General features: G+C 44.0%; 1 protein-coding gene across 3 annotated transcripts in view; it reads right to left on the reverse strand.

Annotated features, from left to right (window-relative positions):
• Window positions 1-831: 831 nt before the first annotated feature.
• Window positions 832-19,183, reverse strand: part of NR4A3 (nuclear receptor subfamily 4 group A member 3) — a 36,142-nt gene continuing 17,790 nt past the window's right edge. For all 3 annotated transcript variants that reach the window (XM_047830396.1, XM_047830397.1, XM_047830395.1), the window contains 3 exons: window positions 16,964-17,163; window positions 14,522-14,700; window positions 832-1,161 (listed from right to left, as the gene is read on the reverse strand). In XM_047830396.1, the coding sequence (XP_047686352.1) occupies window positions 914-1,161; window positions 14,522-14,700; window positions 16,964-17,163 (627 nt within the window). In that variant the 3' untranslated portion in view covers window positions 832-913. The remainder of the gene's footprint in view (window positions 1,162-14,521; window positions 14,701-16,963; window positions 17,164-19,183) is intronic.

Consider the following 19,183-nt stretch of genomic DNA (forward strand, 5'->3'; position numbering starts at 1 on the left):
ATAGAGCACAACCAACACAGTTGTATGCAATCCATTTTATAATCTGAGCCCCCTTTGGGACAGCTGGACAGTTAGGGCAGAGATCTGGATCCATTAAGAATTGCCTAAAATATTGGATGGACCATACCTCAGAAGGGTTCTATAGGGCAGGTGGACAAAGCCTCTGCTAGGAAAATTAACATGTGTCACTTGCCAGCATGACTGCTTCCTTTTTATTTCCATATAAAATAAAGGAGAGTTAATAAACAAGACTTAGTAAGACAGCACTTTAAAAATTGCACTTGTATATGGAAGCGAACAGCCATTATTGTTTTGCTATGTCTGATTTATAGGTAATCCTCATCTTTCACCATTTGTTAAAATAAAATAAAGGAAGAAAGAAATTAAGAAGAGAGAATTTCTGCCTTGTTTGCACCACATACATACCCTTGACACAGGAAGTGTATTCTAAAGATCAACCTCAAGACACATCCTACTCTGGCGAACAACCATCGGCTGTTCTTGTTTTTAAATACAAAGCAACTATAATTGTATTCCCCAGAAAGAGTTTTAAAACAGTTATATTATCCTTTTTTTTTTTTTTTTTTCCTGCTGGGATAGCATCGTCCAAAAGTGCTTTGTTAGCAATTTCTTAGAAAACCCTCATGAACTATACCCTCCCCTCCCGCGCCAACCCCAAAGCCTAAATATAAAACACAACCCCAACACAATACTCTGCAAGTTTTCTGGCTTTAGGTTGTAAGGAAAAGTGCCAGAAAAAAAAAAAAAAGTCTTTTCTACAGGAGCTGCTTTTTTTTTTTTTTTCTCTTAAGCAAGGACAGAAAATGGTAGGTGTCCAGACCCAAATCCTCTGCTGCTTAGCAAGTCGGAGGCACTAGCCAATGAGGCGGCTCCCCCCTCAGGCTGCTCCTGTTCAGAAAGGCAGGGTGTCCAGGAAGAGCTTGTCGATGATGGAAGGTGGAGACACCAAGTCTTCCAGCTTCAGGTAGAAGATGCGCTGGAGGCCCAGGGTACAGATCTTTCTCAGTTCTACCAGAGCGCCCAGGACCTTGGGCTCGCTGGGCTCCACAGCCTGTCCCTTACTCTGGTGGTCTTTCAAGCTGCTTGTGATCTTGTTGCATAGCTCCTCTACTCTCTTTGGTTCTTTTAACCCATGTCGTTCTGCAGAACAATGGAAAAGGGGCAAGTTTGGAAGGCAGTTACAGCTTTTATTTAAAAAAAAAAAAAATCTTTTTAAAGTTTGTTTGTCTACAGAGAACACGCACGAGCAGCGGAGGACCAGAAAGAATCCCAAGCAGGCTCCGTAGCCCAATGTGGGGCTCAAACTCACGAACCGAACCATGAGATCACGGCCTAAGCCGAAGTCGAGGGTCGGACACTTAACTGACTGAGCTGCCCAGGCGCCCCAGGAGGCAGTCACATCTTAAGAGACTTTGAATCCCTAATGGAAGCCCGCATCTTGTTCCTCCAGTTGGGATGGCATTTTACAATGCAAGCGCCTCCCTCTTGGAGGGAACTCGTAGCCTTTGGACTCCAATGGCACCAGGGTTTGCATCCCAGTCCTGCCGCTTCTTCACTGTGTGCCCCTGAGTTAGCCTCTTGATTTTTAAGCCCCAGTGTCCTTATGAGATGAAGATAATAATCGTCCCTAATTTCGGGTTTCTGGGAGGACCCACTTAGGTGAAGCACACAGTTCCTGGCACATAGTCACACTGAGTGAACGACAGAGTGGTTATTATTTTGCATACATACGAAAGCCTTGTCAGGAAGCAACTCTTTAGAGTGACAAAGAAACACGTCCAGGCAAATGAATTAATGTTCTCATCTTGACAGATGGGGAAAGGGGCTCGGTCAGTTCCATTTGCTAATGCAAGGGCTACCCCCCCAAGACCCAGCATAAAGCACATTCTTCATGTTTTCATGCACGTGCTTTCATGCTAACCAGCACTGAGAAGAATCCAGCTTTTCTTTTCCTTGTTTTTTTTGCACCCCCCCCCCCCCACCTTGAAACACCTATTGACCGACACCAGGCACTCTGTACAAAATACACATGTCTTCCTGCTGTGGAGATGGAAAAGTCAAAGAGAAGGGAAAAGGCCCAGAAACAGGCACGGTGGCATTCTACAATGTAGCAATACATGAACACCAGTATCTTATATTTTATAAAACAATACATAAAATGATCCCCATGTTGAATATTATGATCCCCTAATTTATTTTAAGGTTAAGTGATAAACCTTAACTGCTAAACTGATCTGAACTCAGTTTTCTGAGGCAGATTTTGTCCTCTTGCCCCAGAACAATGTTGCATCTCTAATCAGAAAGGAGCCTGCCATCCAGTACAAATCACTTTGCTCTCCCTCAGCATTTAGATACCAGAGCCTCTTTCCTGAGAGAAGGGCTTGGCCCCAGTTATCTCAGTCAGGGCTTGTATCTCTAAGTATATTTACATGTAAAACAATAATTCTTGTGAGATGGAAGGCATCCTTCCAATGGGAAATCAGGCAACACTGTCTAATTTTTCCTAGGTTTATTTTTTCAGTTGGGGATATAGTTCCAGTATAATTAAGGTATAGCATTATATTAGTTTCAGGTGTACAGAAATGTTCAGTGATTCAACATTTCTACACATTACTCAGTGCTCAGAAGATAAGAAGTTACTCTTAATCCTCAGTTGGGGATATTTTTGTTGGGGAAATTATTTCCTTAAAACAAAAGCCAATCAGCAAAAGGAAGCAATGTCCAGACATTGTTTTCTTCTCTTGCTCTAAATCAAAGGAGGCCCAGGGGCCAGAAGATCTGCATTCTTCCTTAGGTTGGCCTTAGGTTGGCTAGTTGTGTACAACTTGGGTGAGCTCCTCTCTCTCCAAGGCTTATCTTAAAAGGAGGAGGTTGAATTTAATGACCTCTCAGGTCCCTTCCAGCCTGGTGGTTGTAATTACATTAAAGTACAACCATAAAAATTGCTGGTTGGCATCTCAGTTGGATTGTGACTTGTAGGCGTCTCATCTCAGTGCATCATAATATAGAGAAAAGGGCACTGGGCGTGCAGTCAGACAGATCTGGATTCTGGTTTTGGTTTTGTTACTTACTAGCCATGTGACCTAATCTCTTTGAAGCTCAATGTCCTTCTAGGAGAATGAGGATTACAGGGCGGTAGACACACAAGTCTTGATTCTATCCTTCATTCCTTTTGGTGTGTCTTTTTTTTTTTTTTTAAGATTTTTATTTTTACTGAAAAAATTTTTAAAAATTATTATTTTGGAGACAGAGAGTGTGTGTGTGTGTGCATGCAAATGGGGGAGAGGGGCAGAGGGAGAGAGAGAATCAATCACGCTTGATGCTCAGTGCTCCACACTCAGCACTGGGATCCCACAACCCTGGGATCATGACCTGAGCCAAAATCAAGAGTCGGACGTTCTTGACTAAGCCACCCAGGTGCCTCTATGATTTCACTTTTAAAGAATCTCTACACCTAACGCAGGGCTGGAACTCAACCCGGAGATCAAGAGTTGCACATTCTACCTACTGAGCCAGCCAGGCTCCCCCTTTTCCGTGTGTCTTAAATATTAAACAATAAATTAAAAGAAGAAGTGCCATTATAATAAAACCTACTTCCATGGGTCATTGTGAGGCTTAACTGAGATGATGAAACCCGAAAGTGCTCTGCCAACTGCAGGGTGCTCCATGCGTGGTACCGTCGGCACCTACGATGCTGCGTGACATGTGGCAAGTGGTTGGCAACCACAGGGTCAGACAAAAGGCAGTAAAGTTCCCTACTTCTCAAGGTTTGCAGTGCATGATTGCAAACTGTTAGCTAATCAGCCCAGGTGCAAACCTGTCCTCTACGTTTATCTTTACTACATACACATAGTCCCTTTGTTTAGTCTCAAAAGATGCACCCGGGAGTGAACTTGAAGAGAAACTCTTCCTGCAATGGTGTTCTGCCTAAAGTTTTATTTTCCCTCCAAAAGTGAAAAGGCAAGCTGCAAGATTGGCAATAAACTTCAAAAGCTATAAGATGTGCATAGCCTCTGACCAAGTAATCCCACTCTTGGGAATTTATCTGAAGGAAAAATTCAGAAGAATGAAACCGTATGCATGAAGACGTTTGGGGTAGCAGTATCTATTAGAAAAAAAAAAAAACCGGAAAAAGGTAAGGGGTAGAAGAATAGGGAAACTGTTAAGTAAAAAATGGTATATGCACGTAATGGGAGATTCTGTAGACACCGGAAAGGACAAATATGAAGATTATGAAGCAACGTGGACAAATACAGAATATCACATTAAAGAAAAAATAGAATATAAAATGGTATCTAAGCTGCAATGACATCTAAGCGGAAGTTATTTCTGCATATAGAGAAGGGTGAAAGGAAACAAAATAGTGAGAATATTTATGAGATTATCAGATAACTCCTTTCCTTTCTTTTAAAATTGCCAAGTTAGTAGCATTTACGTTTGAAACAGTGTTAACACAGAACAATCTGCGATTTGGTGGCTCTAGTGGCTGTAACATGATCAAACAGTCATTGTGCTGATAGTAAATTCTATCAATACTGAGCTATATCAAATTAGGTTCATAACCCAGGGAGGGACACTATTCCCAGAATAAAATACCAATCCGTTGATTTGAACTTCCCCTTCCTTTCAGCGTCCCATGTCTTGAATTATATTCAAGATGCCATATTCATTTTTAGGATAAAGGAATGGAGCAAGGCGTTGGCTGGATTTTGGGAGGGGGTTGATTATGGAACCTTATAACCAGACTTTCTTATGGCCAAACTCACAGAAGGAGCCTCAGAGTTTTCCCTGCTCTCCAACCAGTTGTGGCTGCTCAATAACTATGGCAACCATTATTTATTCAGTGAACTCAAGTGGAGATCGATACCTCCCTGCCAGCTGGATCAACCCTAGGCCTGGAATTCCTTGAGGAATTCAGAGACACTCCTGTTAGAAGCCAAAGGCACCTTCTTTGTTGTTTTGAACAGCTAGTGGATTTGTGGCTTCTTTACTTTTTCAAAAGGGCTGAGATAAAATTCGGTCTCCATGCAAACTACTGCCAGCAGCAAGCAAATTTTCAAATCACTAGGGAGTCACTAGGTGTCTGGGACCTTCCTGGTAATCTGAAATTCCTTAAAACCCCAATAACTGACATTTTAGTTTAAGGAACCTTCTTTCTTTTTGCAGCTTGGTAAACATGGCTGCAGCGCTAATAAACAGAGACTTCAATCCTGGGGGAGACTGGACATTTGGACTTCCCCCTTCCTAGAGAATCACATGCATCTTAGTATAAGATCTTTGTCCCCATTAAACAAAACAGGGTCTTCAGCACTTCTTGCTTTTTGATCTACATCATTTTTATCCAATACTCCAGTATTTTAACTCACCTTTATGCATTCAAAGCTTTAAACTGCATCTTACAGAAATGGTTAACTAACAGATTTACATGTTACAGTCATAGTACATATGAGTTGGAAAGGATTTGAATCATTTAGATCACACTCCCACCTAAGGCAAGAATCCCCACCACAAGAGATCACAAAGAGAGTGCCCAGAACCAGCTGGGTAATAAAACTAAACCTAATAGCACTTTATATTATCCTCTTTTACTTAGATTATTTTATCACACCTCTCAGCATCCTTGTGAATCAGGCAGGACAAAGATGATCTTTATTTCATAGTTAAGAAGGCTGAGGCTCAGAGAGTTTCATGACTTACTTATAGTCAAAACTAGCAAATGGCTAATTTCTTTTGTTCCAAGTCCAGATGTGTTTCTACTATACCAGGATGCCTTGAACATCATATTAGAATGTTCTTCCTCATCCTGAGGTGAGCTCAGCCCCCCTGAAACTCCTTCCTACTTTCTGTGTACCTAATGAACTAATTAATGAATTACGTCTTTCAACAAATATGTATTAGGTGCTTATTCTGCGCCTAGCAATGTTATAGCCATTGGGGGGTAGAGCAGTGACTAAAACAGACAGACAACAGATCATATACTCCTGACCTGTGTGGTGTTAGTATCTAAAGAAACTGTTGGATTCCCATGCAATTTTAGCTGCCCATGCCATAGACATCTCTGCAGAGAGAGGAAACAGAGGGAATTGGAAGAGGAGAGAGAGGAGGAAGGGAGAGGGGAAAGTGAAGGAATGGAGAGAGGGAAGGGGGAGAGAGAAAGGGAGAGATTGACTGAAATGATAGAGGTATTTAGGTCTGTGCTCATGTTTTCCCCTTTTTGCCTAGTTAAGACCTATTCATCCTTTATTTCTTAAGCAGCCTCCATGCTCAGCGTGGAGTCCAATGTGAGACTCCAGAGGTGGATGCTTACCTGACTGAGCCACCCATCTTTTAGATTGCAGATCAAATATTTCTTCAAGGGAACATTCCTTTTTACTCCCAGTTTAGACCATGTTCTCCTATGGCATTCTACTTTTCCCCTTTGAAGGATATGACAGGTTGAAATCAGACATTGGTCTGACTCTTGCCTGCCTCCTCCATTAAATATAAGCTCCATGGAGGCATGGACTGTGTTTGCTCACCATTATACCTACAGAACCAAGCTTACTACTTAGGAGACACCCAATAAATGTCTGTTGAATGAATATGTGCATGGAGGAACCATGATCTGTAAAATACGATTCACTGAATACTAAGCATGTAGGTTGCTCAGAATAAATATACAAGTAGGGCATAAGCAGCACCCAATGGCAAAGAACTTCACAACTCTAAAACCTCTTGTATTAGAAGCTTAAGAGCCAGATTTCCTGAATGTACCATCTACCACTCACGAGCCTGATGACTGTTGACCCATCAGTAAAATATGGCTAATAATGGTACCTGCCTCGTGGGTTGTGGTGAGAAGTAAATGAATTGATACATGTGAAGTATTTGGGCCAATGCCAGCATACAGTAAGTAACAAATACTAGCAAGTATCCCCTATGTCTAAGACTCAGCTCATTAATGTCCCTTCAAATCAGCCACTTCTCTGAGTTTGCCTTTTAATGATTTCACAGTCCTCCCCATCACTCCCTTAACCATCTCTAATGATTGCTTCCCCCGGCTGTCCTAGTTAATCCATCGAAGAACTTTGGTTGTTATCTCTGTGATGTTCCTCTCATCTAGCTCCTCCTCTTCAGCTTGCCGCCTCTGGGCTAGGTCTTCCCTATCCGTCACCTACATCGTTTCAATAGCTCCTGGCTGGTCCCTCTGCTTCCCATCTCTGCTGTAATCCATCCCAGGTCCTTCCAAATCTCCTTACTAAACAAACAAAAGAGCACATGTAAAACCCTTGGCATGGTGCCTGGCACTGGGTATTTTAAAACGATGGCTATTCTTAATTTCACGGAATCCTAATTACCAATAGCTTTCATTGTCCCTTGCTACACAGTGTGGTCCCTCCTCCAGCAGCATCAACATCAAAATGCAGAATCTTGGGCCTTACCCCAGACCTCTGTAATCAGAATGTGCAGTTTAACTAGATGCTCAGTGATTTCATGCACGTGAAAGTTAGGGAAACTCTGCTCTAGTCAATTCTGGTCCCCATGAGATGCCTGGGCCAGTCCGCAACCAGTGGTTGTCTAGCCTCTGTTTGTAAACCTAACTCCCCAGTGCTGCTTGCTCCTGGATCAAGCTTTTCTTATATTGAGCTGAATTTTACAGGGCCCAGTTCTGCCTCTTGGACCCATACAAAAAAGAAATTCTCTTCCTCATGTCAAGCAGCAGGGTATGAGGACAGGGGATGAGGACACCCAATAAGGAAAAGCAAATCCTTCTTTTTTTGAGCAGGTCTCTGGGCACAGGCCAGCATGGAGACCACAGTGAGACAGTTCCAGCTGAAGGGGAAAACGAACCCCAACAAACAAACAGGACCTTCCTGCTCTGAGCTCCCCTTCTTTTTGGGGAAGTCATCTCACTGCTACCTCTTATTGCATACGTAACATCCTTCACTGCTGGGCAGTCCCCAGAGACACCGAGCCCACACTGATCAGGAAGCCACAGGTTGGTCAGCAGTCTGTGCTGAGGCTGTAATAGTGCTTTCCACTCTGCCTGTCTTTGGTTTATTAGAGTATGTGTCTGTCTCCCCAACGCTACCACAAACTCTTTGAGGAGGAGGGATTTGTGTGGCTGGCGCAGAGCAGATGCTCAATAAATATTACTGAATTAATCTGAATTGAAATAAGGTAGTCCTCAGGAATTCAGACTATTTTCTAATAACAAAGTAGTAGGCTAAAAATAACTTTCCTAATTTGGGAGACTTTCTGAAATTCACAATTAACCCATTCATTTAACCAATATTTGCCATGAGCCAGACGCCTTTAAATGCCAAAGTAATTATAAAGATGAGTAAGACTCTCCCTGCCCTTAAAGAAACCCACAGTCTATTTAGAAAAGAAGAGACACAAATAAGTTACTTAATGTAATGTGTATATGCAATTATAGGGATGCAGGAAATTGTTCTGGATTCTCAGGAGTATAGCTAGCTCTTCCTGGAAGTAAGAAAATAACACTTAGGATAATAATAATGAAGGTTCGGCTAATATTTTTTTCTCTGCAAAGTACACATTAGCTCACTTAATCTTTATAGGAAACCTGCAAGTAGACATTATCTCTGTGAAAAATGAGAAAACTGAGATTCAGAGAGGGTAAGCAACTTAGCCCAAGACTGCCCAGCTAGGAAGTAGCAGAGTGAAGACTTGAACTCAGATCTCCCATCTCCAAATCTTGAGACAACCCCCACCCCTTTTTAAAAAAAAGGATATTGCCTTGCCAAGTTGTACACTTAGTTTTCTTTGCAACGCAGCTGATGGCCATATACGATATAAACACAGGGTAACCAGGTAACCAGTTAGAATGAGCTCTGGGAAGACAGGTGGTGGAGGGTGTGGCAGGATCAGCCACCTGCCCGGTCCTCCTATGACACTGTTTCATTGCTTTCTGCCCCTGCTTCAGCCTTCCTTTCTGCTCCTCAATCTTAGAGTTCATGTTCCAACAAGACCAGGAGAAAGATTATAAAGCATAAGAGAAAAGAGTCATTTTCTCACTTGACAGAAGACCTGAGAGAGAAAAGAAAGCTATGGAGAACATCCTTTCGGTGAAGTGATTAGCAAGACGGCATTTGGGCACTCAAGATTCTCTCCACCATCTGGTCCAAAATGGCCCTTCTGATCTTTTCCCCCTTTTCATTATGTGCGAAATGCATTGTACTCTGAGGCTAGATCATAATCCCAGGCCATAAGATAAATATCACATTGAATCAATCTTTTCCCTGAAAATCTTCTAAATTTCCCTAAAGTGCAGCTCTCACCACTAGAAGTAGAGAGCCCAGGGCCCACACTGTGTTCATGTCTTCTCCCTCCTGCTCACTCCAGGATACATAGTCATCGAGTATAATAGACTGCACTCCTTTGGTTCTTCTTTCTACTGAGATTACAGGTGCGATTTAACACATGTGATGCAGTGCCACTGTGTTTGCTCTACCCCAGAGGTGCTCAAGTATTCCATGCCAAGCCCTTGCGATGCTGTTTCCTTGGTCTGGAATGTCCTTCTTCTCTATCTTCCCATGGCTACATGCTACCTCCTTGGGAAGTCATTCATGACCAGCACTTCAACATTTCTCTGCCCTAAAAGAGTGAGCAATAGTCTGGCCTTACCCTGCACTGAATCTGTCCATTTTAAGGACCTGGGCACTAACCACTGCACATCAAGTTCATGACATGAAAATCACATAGGACTTCCTAGTAGGCTATCCATGGCTTATCTTTGCATCCCAAGAAACTGACACCAGGCCTGGCACATAGTAGGACCTCAATATTTATTTAATGAATGGATACTTATAAAAATGGTAATTCCACACTAACTTTATGTTTGGGGAGCTTCTTATTTATTAAATATAATTAACTATAACTAGACATCCCCTCACGGATACCCCATCAGAAGCAAAGCCTGTAGGTTGTTCCCATGTCAGGGATGGGGCACCGGTTAAACAGGGCGGTTAGGGCAGAAAAACTGGGGACTCAAAAACGTTTGACAACCACAACTGTGGGGAATGAGAGCGATCTGAAAGAAACCATTTCCTGCCCCACCTCCCCACCTAGTTTATCACAAGGGGGCCTAGAGAGAGGTGGAAGAAGCAGAAAAAAGAATTAGAAAAGAAAAGCCACGTTTGTGCAAACTTCTAATACTGCACGGATTCTTAATAATTTTCCTGGAAAAGAGATTGGTTAAAACTTCTAACATTCTGCTTCCTTTTCAAGAGTTCTTCCCTGTGGTTTAGGGGCAGACAATTATTTTGGGATGAATTTCCTGATGCCAGTAGTCCAACTGGTATTCCACAAACACCCTGTAGGATCAGTGGGGCTTATTCAGAAGTGAGGATTTCACAGGAGCCCATATTCAAATGGAAATTAATATCCGCAACAACGCACACTGCTGTTTTCCAGGCACCGCCTTTTCTGCCATTTCCTGACGCTTTCACACATTTCAAACACTCTCCCAACCAGCAAATCACAAAGTATTGCAAGGTCCAGAAATGAGACAAGAGGGGCTAACTTTTCTTGTGGGTTATACCCGCAGCACCTGTAACAACTCTGCACAGGTGGGCGGGACTGAGGGCAGTATCCCATAAAGGACGTGGCCCCGCTGTGCCCAAGTGCTTGGTAAGTGCAACCTAATTTCTTCAATACCAGTGTCATCCTTTGGGCCTCTCAAGCATCCAAGGATGCTTGAGATATTCACCAAACTTCATACCTCCTAAAGCCACCACCCACTTCCTCATGCCACAGAGTTTGATTTTCGACTACCTAGGGCTTCCAAGGGGAAGGGGCAGGCGTGTGCCTAATATTGGGGGCTCCCTGTCACCATCACTCCAGGATGGAATGTGGGTGGATGGAGTGCCTATTCTGAATCCGGTCTGGTTCCATCACAAAGCTACTTTCCTGTAATCCATACTGCTGCCTCATGGAATAGTTGTTGTTATCCCCACTTCACAGACGGGAAGACTGAAGTTCAGAGAAATGAAACGCATTACTGAATAACACACGCTTGTTAAATACAAGACCCCACATGCAAACCTGGGGGTGCCAGATCCCATCGTCATGCTGTGTCTGCTGTGCCAAACTGCCTCCTCCCTGAGCACATCCCCACAGAAAGGGCAGCGGGCTGAGCGGCTATAGCCGCAGGACACACAGTGGACTGGACGCAGAGACAGCACTAGCAGCACCTTCTCCCAATTCCTTCTCTGCATTCTCTACACTGAGCTGCCCAATATCTCCAGGCGGGGACTGTCTGGCACCCACATGTCCTGGCCTCAGAGTCATCTATTAATTTCTACTTAAAGAGTAAACCAACAACAACAAAAGGTGTAAGCCTCAGGGGCTCTCCTCTTAAACCACAGCTCCTACACCTGAACTGGCCTCTTCCCTCTCATTTGTGCTCAAAGCCAACTGTCAGGGTAGTTCTTTGTAAATGTTTGCTTATTAATATTATTATCATCATCATCATTATTTTGAGAGAAAGAGAGAGAGAGAGCACCAGTGAGGTAGGAGCAGAGAGAGAGGGAAAGAGAGAGAGAATCCCAAGCAGGCTCCGCACTGTCAGTGCAGAGCCCGATGTAGGGCTTGATCCCACAAACCATGAGACCATGACCTGAGCCGACACCAAGAGTGGGATGCTTAGCTGACTGAGCTACCCAGGTAGCTCTTTCTAAATCGCAAGCCTGGCTATGATTCTCCCTTGGTCAAAATTTTCCATGGGTCCCCATTGTCCTCCAAATAAACTCTGACCTCCTCACTGATGTCAGGGGCTCTTCTTGCCTTGCTCCACCCTTAGCTCTCATGCCAGCCTCACCGCCCAGCACGCTATTTTTTTTTTTTTGGTCACTTCCTTCCTGAAACTTATGATAGCCATATTTCCAATGGCTTTAGTGAATTTTTATTTATCTCTAGAATTCTCAGTCCTTCCATTTTACCCTGGAGATATCCTGTGCCTTTATCAAGGACCATCCCTGCTTTTAATGTTTATTTATTTTTGAGAGAGAGAGAGAGAGACAGAGCGTGAGTGGGAGAGGGGCAGACAGAGAAGGAGACACAGAATCTGAAGCAGGCTCCAAGCTCTGAACTGTCAGCACAGAGCCCGACACGGGGCTGGAACTCACCAACTGCAAGAACACGACCTGAGCTGAAGTCGGACGCTTAACCGACAGAGCTACCCAGGCACCCTTAGGACCATTCATGCTTTTAATAGATTACCTGTTTTGAGAAGACCACTTCCTACCTTCTATCTCTCAGCACTTTGTGCCCACTCCCACATCCCTACTATGCCACAACACCCTGTACCACATGCATTAGTTTGTGCATTCTGTCTCCTCCAGGGATGTGTGCTATCTCTGAAAACGCACTGACACGCTGCAGAGCACGGAGATCAGTGAACACCTGTTGATTAACTAGACTCAACAGTCATTTCCATAGAGATGTGGCAATGTACTGGTTTTGTTTACTGAAAGCCAAGGCTGGCTCTAGTATTTTTTTTTTTAATTAACTAAACTCTGTACTTTCTGGTTTTGAATGTTGAACAGTCCTAGGAAGAGCTGAATGGTTTTGAAATTGAGCTGAAGAGCTTAGTTCAAAGGTAGCCTTTGAACCAATTTCACTCCAGTCCTGCTGGGAGCAATAAGCTTGTGCCTTGAACATGCTTATTTTCCTCAGGTGCTCCCACAAGCCATTTGAAAGCCCTCTAAATGGAATTCATCCTCTTCAAGATGGCCTTGCTTCTGTTTTTGTTAATGGCTCCCTCAGAAATCTCTGGTAGGCCCCATCAAAAGAAGGACCAAAAACCTGGAGGAAGTGGGGTTCCACTTGGAACACTGAGGGAACAAAGTAGTGTCTGAGTCCTACCGTAGCATGTGCTAATTACTTTTATTTGCCTTCAGATGAAGCATTAATTGCTGAACCAGCCTAGCCTCTTAAGGCACTCAGACGCATCTCACTGTCATTGACAGGAGATGTCACAAGAAGGTGCATGTGAACAACCCACCTGATGCATGAGAAAAATGGGCCCATTTGCACCAAAGGATGGATTTGGTCCTCTGTGAAGCTCATTATGTTCCTAAAACACATGTTTTCTACAGCTAAGAGTGTAGCAAATCTGAACCTTAATTCCTAGTCCGACAGCCTAGCCCATGCGTGGCTCTGATGACAAGGATGGCAGGTGAGCCCCAGGTCTGGCTGGCCTCTTCTGAAGCCTCCAACCTCTGTCACTAGTTCACCAGGCCCCAGTCTGATGAGAAGGATGAGACAGAACAGGACACTTTGGAAGTGGAGGGAGGGGGGCAAAGGGAGCTGGGACCTGGGGCTCTGAGAGCAGCCACAAGGAGGTGGTATTTCTTTTCTCACTGATGTGCCTTTCTTTTTCTCTCTCACTCTGTCTTGGGAACCTTTCTCTCCCAAAAGACCAAAAGGGAGAGGGACACCTGCGTGGCTTAGTCGACTGAGTGTCCAACTCTTGGTTTTGGCTCAGGTCACGATCTCACGGTTTGTGGGTTTGAGCCCCAGATCAGGGTCCACACTCACGGCTCAGAGCCTGCTTGGGATTCTCTCTCCATCTCCCTCTGCCCCTCCCCAGCTCCCTCTCTCTCTCAAATAAATAAATAAAACTTAAAAAAAAAAAAAAAGAAAGGGAGAGGCATCTAGGGGGAAGAAGGCATAACACAGAAATTGAATATGTGTTATGCTTCTGGTTCTCAACCTTTAAAAATTAATGAGTTGAGCCATTTTTTGCTTTTCATAAATATCTATTTTTCTCAGCTCTCCGCCAAAGTTGCTAAATAAAGTTGTAAATAAATAAATAAATAAATAAATAAATAAATAAATAAATAAATAAGGTATGTTTCATATTTTTTGGTTTTACTTTGGGTCACCCACCAAGGACTGGGAGAAAGGGAGACTTGCCCCTTCTGCTCCATAGGAACAGGCTGGTTAAGGTAACCTTCCTTCAAAAACCCCACGCAGGGGCGCCTGGGTGGCGCAGTCGGTTAAGCGTCCGACTTCAGCCAGGTCACGATCTCGCGGTCCGGGAGTTCGAGCCCCGCGTCGGGCTCTGGGCTGATGGCTCAGAGCCTGGAGCCTGTTTCCGATTCTGTGTCTCCCTCTCTCTCTGCCCCTCCCCCGTTCATGCTCTGTCTCTCTCTGTCCCAAAAATAAATAAACGTTGAAAAAAAAAAATTTGAAAAAAAAAAAACCCCACGTAAAAATAACCCAGAAGCAGTTGGTCCAACGTCAACAGAGCTTCTGTGGAAATTCAGATTTTTCCTGAAGGTTCATGGCAGTAAGTTGCAGATATATGTTTCTTTGTTTAAACAAGGTTAAACTTAGCAGATTTTAGAAAAGTGGCAGTCATTATCCTAATTTGTGTGTGTGTGTGTGTGTGTGTGTGTGTGTGACAGCCAAAGCCAGAACCCCTTAACACAGGAAAGGAGAGGAAGGGGGGCTAGGGACACAGTCACTTCGGTGACCAGCTGGTGCTTACCTGTGATCATGCTCAGTGCTGATAGGCATGCTAAGGCTTGGATATCAAGGTTCAGGCTCTGCAAACTTAAGGAAAAGTCTTTAATGGAGTCGAGCCACTCCCCAAATCCACGAAGGCACTGAAGTCGATGCAGGACAAGTCCGTTGCAGAACACAAACTTATCTTCAGCAGTGTTCGACCTATAAGACAAGGTCATGGCGGGTGGGAGAGAGAGACACATTAAACGGGTGTGTTCAGTCTGTCCAACACCATAACACAAGGGCACCTGAGTAACCACGCGGCAGTGTTCAGAACCCGGCGGCCTATGCTGTGAAACCTGCCCAGATACTCTTGATGCCCGAGACTGTGCTCCTGGGATAAACAACCACCGCCACTTGTCTGCGCGAACTTTCTTGGTGAGCATCAGCCAGCCCTGGGAAGCTGGGGGTGGAGCACTTGTACTCTTATTATGAGAATCAGCTGCCGTCCCACCCGGGACGGGACACAGAGGAGCAGGCACTCCAGGAGCACGGCAGTGAAGCACTGTGCACCACCTCTTTCTGTAGTGAACACGAGCCTTTTCCCTTCATGGCTCCTTCCCTTCTTATTCTCAAATGTCAAAAACTGAAAAGACCTGAGACTAGACACTACAATTCCACTCTGCAGACTCTAAGAACACCAAGTCCTTGCAACTGCCAGAAGTCAATCACGAAAATAAAAAGTCACTGAAAGTAAAAGTCATTTTGCATATCCTTCTCTACTTAAAAAAAATTTTTTTTGACGTTTATTCATTTTTGAGAGACCGAGAGAGAGAGATGGAGTGTGAGTGGGGGAGGGGCAGAGAGAGAGGAGACACAGAATCTGAAGCAGGCTCCAGGCTCTGAGCTGTCAGCACAGAGCCTAATGCAGGGCTCGCAGAGCTCAAACTCACCAACTGCAAGATCGTGACCTGAGCTGAAGTCAGATGCTTAACCGACTGAACCACCCAGGTGCTCCGGTGCAGGGCTATTTCTACATCTGCCTGATAGTTTATATTATGTCCATCATCACCTCGTTCGTCTCTCATGACAGGTGCCTTGGAACACCTAGATGTCACCACTTAGCTATGGGGCCTATGCCACTCTTAATTGCTCCTTTTCCTTACCTGTAAAACAGGAATCCCGATTGCTACCTCTTAATGTTGTTGTGGGAATGAAATAAAGGATCTGAAAGACCACGCACCGGGCCTGGTACACAAGGGGAGCTCAAAGAGCAACAGGTGTAACTAATTCTGAATTCTCTGTGGTCCTTACTTGAATCTTACCTTTCCTTTCATTTTCCAGTCTCTTGCTACATATTTGTCTCTTTTAGCCTATTGCGATAAGTTAGTATCTCTTAATTTGTGCTTCTTGGATGAGTAGTTTCATTCATTCATTCACTTAGCAAGTATTTCCTTAGGACCAAGTATATGTCATTCCTGGAGCCAGGCACTGGAGAAAACTTAGTGAATGGGGCATATATGGCACCTGCCTGTGGGGAGCTTATCCCTTACTTAATCCTTTGCTGTCTGCCTAACAAGTGACAGTCACATTGCTGGCTTGGCTCCTGTGCACACCGGCTTGGCTGTAATTATGCTAATTACTGACTCCTTAGATGTAACTTCTCCTCTCTCTCACAGATCCCGCCACAGAGGCATACAAAGGACACAATCGTTCAGTCTCAGTATTTAAAACATGGACCTCAGGCCACTGGCTTCAGAATTGCTGAAACATGAGTTAAAAATGCAGATTTCTGAACGTTCTCCAAGGTAGCTCCAAACCAAAATAGCTGGGAATGAGGCACGGGAATCTGCAGTTTAAACAAGAGTTTCTGGTGACACAGTATGAAAAGCTTAGACAGATCCCAGGTTCCAGCTTTTTGAAAATTCACTGCCTTTCTGTCTTTGGTGTCACTGAGTAGGATAGGTTGAACCAAATCTTTTGATCCAGATTCTCCTGCAGTAAACACTGGGGGGTTGAGAAGCTGTGGGAACTCTTTAGAGCCCCAGCTTGGGTACTAGGACAGTAACTTGTCAAATAGAAACCCATGAGGTAAATGCAATGTTCAAAACAAAAACTTGCTGCCAGGAAATACCTTATGCACCAGGAGAGAATCTTCACAGAATCACAGAATGCTGGAACTGCAATGGGCTTCAGAGATCAACAAATCTAACCTCATTTTACAAAGGGAAGTAAACTTCAGGTGAGGCCACTGACCTGCCCAGGGTCTTACAGCAAGTGCATGTTAGAACTGAGACTAGGACCCAGGCGTCCTGGCTACCAGTCCAGTGCTCTACCCACTGCCCGGTTTTTTTTAATGCCTGACCAAATTTCCTATTTCCTTCCTGAGCAAACTTTTCACCGATGACTCAGTTAACAAACCCAGCAGGTTTCCAACTGCTTCAAAGCAAGGAGAGAACGAAAAAAAAAGATAAATAGTGATTACCTGATGGAAAGTCTGAGAACAAACAGCTCCAAAAAGGCTGATTCTATAAGTAATGTCTGATCTTCTTTGGGGAGATCAGTAAACCCCGGAATCTTTTCCGCCCAGCTTCTGGATACATCGATGGAAGCTGTCAGGAGATTGTAGAACTGTTGCACATGTTCGGCATCTGTGCCTGCAGCGGCCTGTTCGGTGGGACAGTACTGGAATGCAAACCACACACAGCAGCATTATCTCAGTGCAGCAGAAGCAGCAGCAGTCTTAACAAGCTGGCTCTTCCCAGGCCATCAGTGCTAAATCCTCACTTTTAGGTCTCACGGTTATAAACACTTTTTTTTTTTTTTTTGCACTTAGTCTCATCTGATTCTCACAATGTAAACAGAGCAAATTTTGTTATCTCTTCACAGACAAAAGAAATCTGGTTAAGTCCTATTAGTGCAGTGGTTATCAATCTTGATGCAATCATCTGGGGAGCTTTAAAAAACACTGTGTCTAGCTCCTAGGCACAGAGATTCTACTTTAGCTGGTCTGGGGTGGGGACTGGTCAGCAGGAATTTCAAAGGCTCCCCAGGTGATTCCAAAGAGCAGCCATTGTTAAGAACCATTACCCCTAGAGGTTTGTGTCCAAGTAGGCCTCCAGGGTCTACTGATTCCAGGAGAGCATGGCTGTCTCCAAGCAAGATGCTCATTAAGCCACAGTTCTCAAAGTGTAGTCCCTGAGAATGTGCCAGAATTGAACATCTTGGGCCCCATCCCAGACCTGCAGAAGCAGAAACTCTGAGGGTAGGACCAAGAAACTGTTTTATTAAGATCTCTAGCTGATTCTCATGGACACTGGAGTCTAGGAATCACAGAATTAACCAATAGGAGAAGAGAATGATTTTTGCTTGCTGTGACATAAACCAAATCAGGAAGGGGATGGGAGGGTGTCTTCTTAGTAGGGCCCAGGCAGTTATGTGCTATCAGACTCAGGACTTGTGGGTACTAAAATGAATGGAAATTAAAAAAAAAAAAAAGAAAGAAAATTCAGTTCCTCAGTCACACTAGCCATATTTTAAGTAGTCAAAAGCCATGTGTGGTATATAGCATATTTCCATCACTGCAGAATATTCTACTGGATGGCATTGATCTAAAGGATCCCAGGAGAAGAAAGGTACAAGTAGGAATGAAGTTCCTGCCCAGCTTTTGGATATTCTGGTAGAGTCAAGGTTGCCTGAGTCACTGGAGGAAAAAAATCTTTCCTGCTTTAGGCAGGAAGATTGATATACCAAGATAATAATCAAAGGACAACCAACAACACAGAGACTTAAGAGATCTGCAGAAACATTCATGTAAATATGTGCATCATTTCCTTAAGTGTGCATTTGCGTCCTTTCTCTCAGCTCCTCCTGGGATATGGATTTTAATCCTTATTTTGCAGATGAGAAAACTCAGGCTCAGAGGGAATTCAGAGAGGTTAAGAGACTTTCCCAAGGTACACGACCAACAGTGGTCCAGTTAAGACTTAAACATGGCCCTGTGTGTTCCGCTCCTACACTTCCTGGCTGTTAATGTGTCTGATGTTCCCAACTGGTAGCTGTGGGATAGTTTTAAAAAGCATTTTGCTTTGCTCTAATTGGAGGTCTCCGGGTGTGTATTCATTTGGTCCCATGTTTTGTCAGCAGCACAGTGACTGGCACATAATGGACCCCCAATAAAGTGTTGTTGCATATTGTGCAATGAAAGAATAGTCACGGTACTGCCTAGGTTTGCCACAACGCCCTAACCTGACTGGAGGAAGAACCGCCAATAAGCACCAGGTACCGACTGAGAACGTAGACATGAGGAAATGAGACATTTCTCTCAATTGGGTCTCTTTTTTTCCCCTTTCTGCATTCCCAGGAGGCATACGAAATAACAAAAGGCACCATCAGCTGGAGGGCCCAGCTGCTTTAATCCTAGATTTGTCCAGGCCCCTAATTTGTAAAGTAACATAGCTCTGCTGCTTACTTTAGCTACCTGGGGTAAAAGACTTCACTTTTCTGAGCCTCAGTTTTCTCCTCTGTAAAATGGGGATAATAGCCTCCTCAAGATTCTGTCGTAAGGATTATATGTGATAATATTCGTGAAGGGCCCAGGATAAGGAAGATGATTGATGATGACAGTGATGACGATACTGATAACGATTATGATACTTGGAACTAACACTGTCCCTCCACTTCCTTATTTATAAAATGGGGAAAG

This window comes from Prionailurus viverrinus, chromosome D4 (genome assembly GCF_022837055.1).
Source record: "Prionailurus viverrinus isolate Anna chromosome D4, UM_Priviv_1.0, whole genome shotgun sequence".
In the NCBI taxonomy this organism is placed as follows: domain Eukaryota; kingdom Metazoa; phylum Chordata; class Mammalia; order Carnivora; family Felidae; genus Prionailurus; species Prionailurus viverrinus.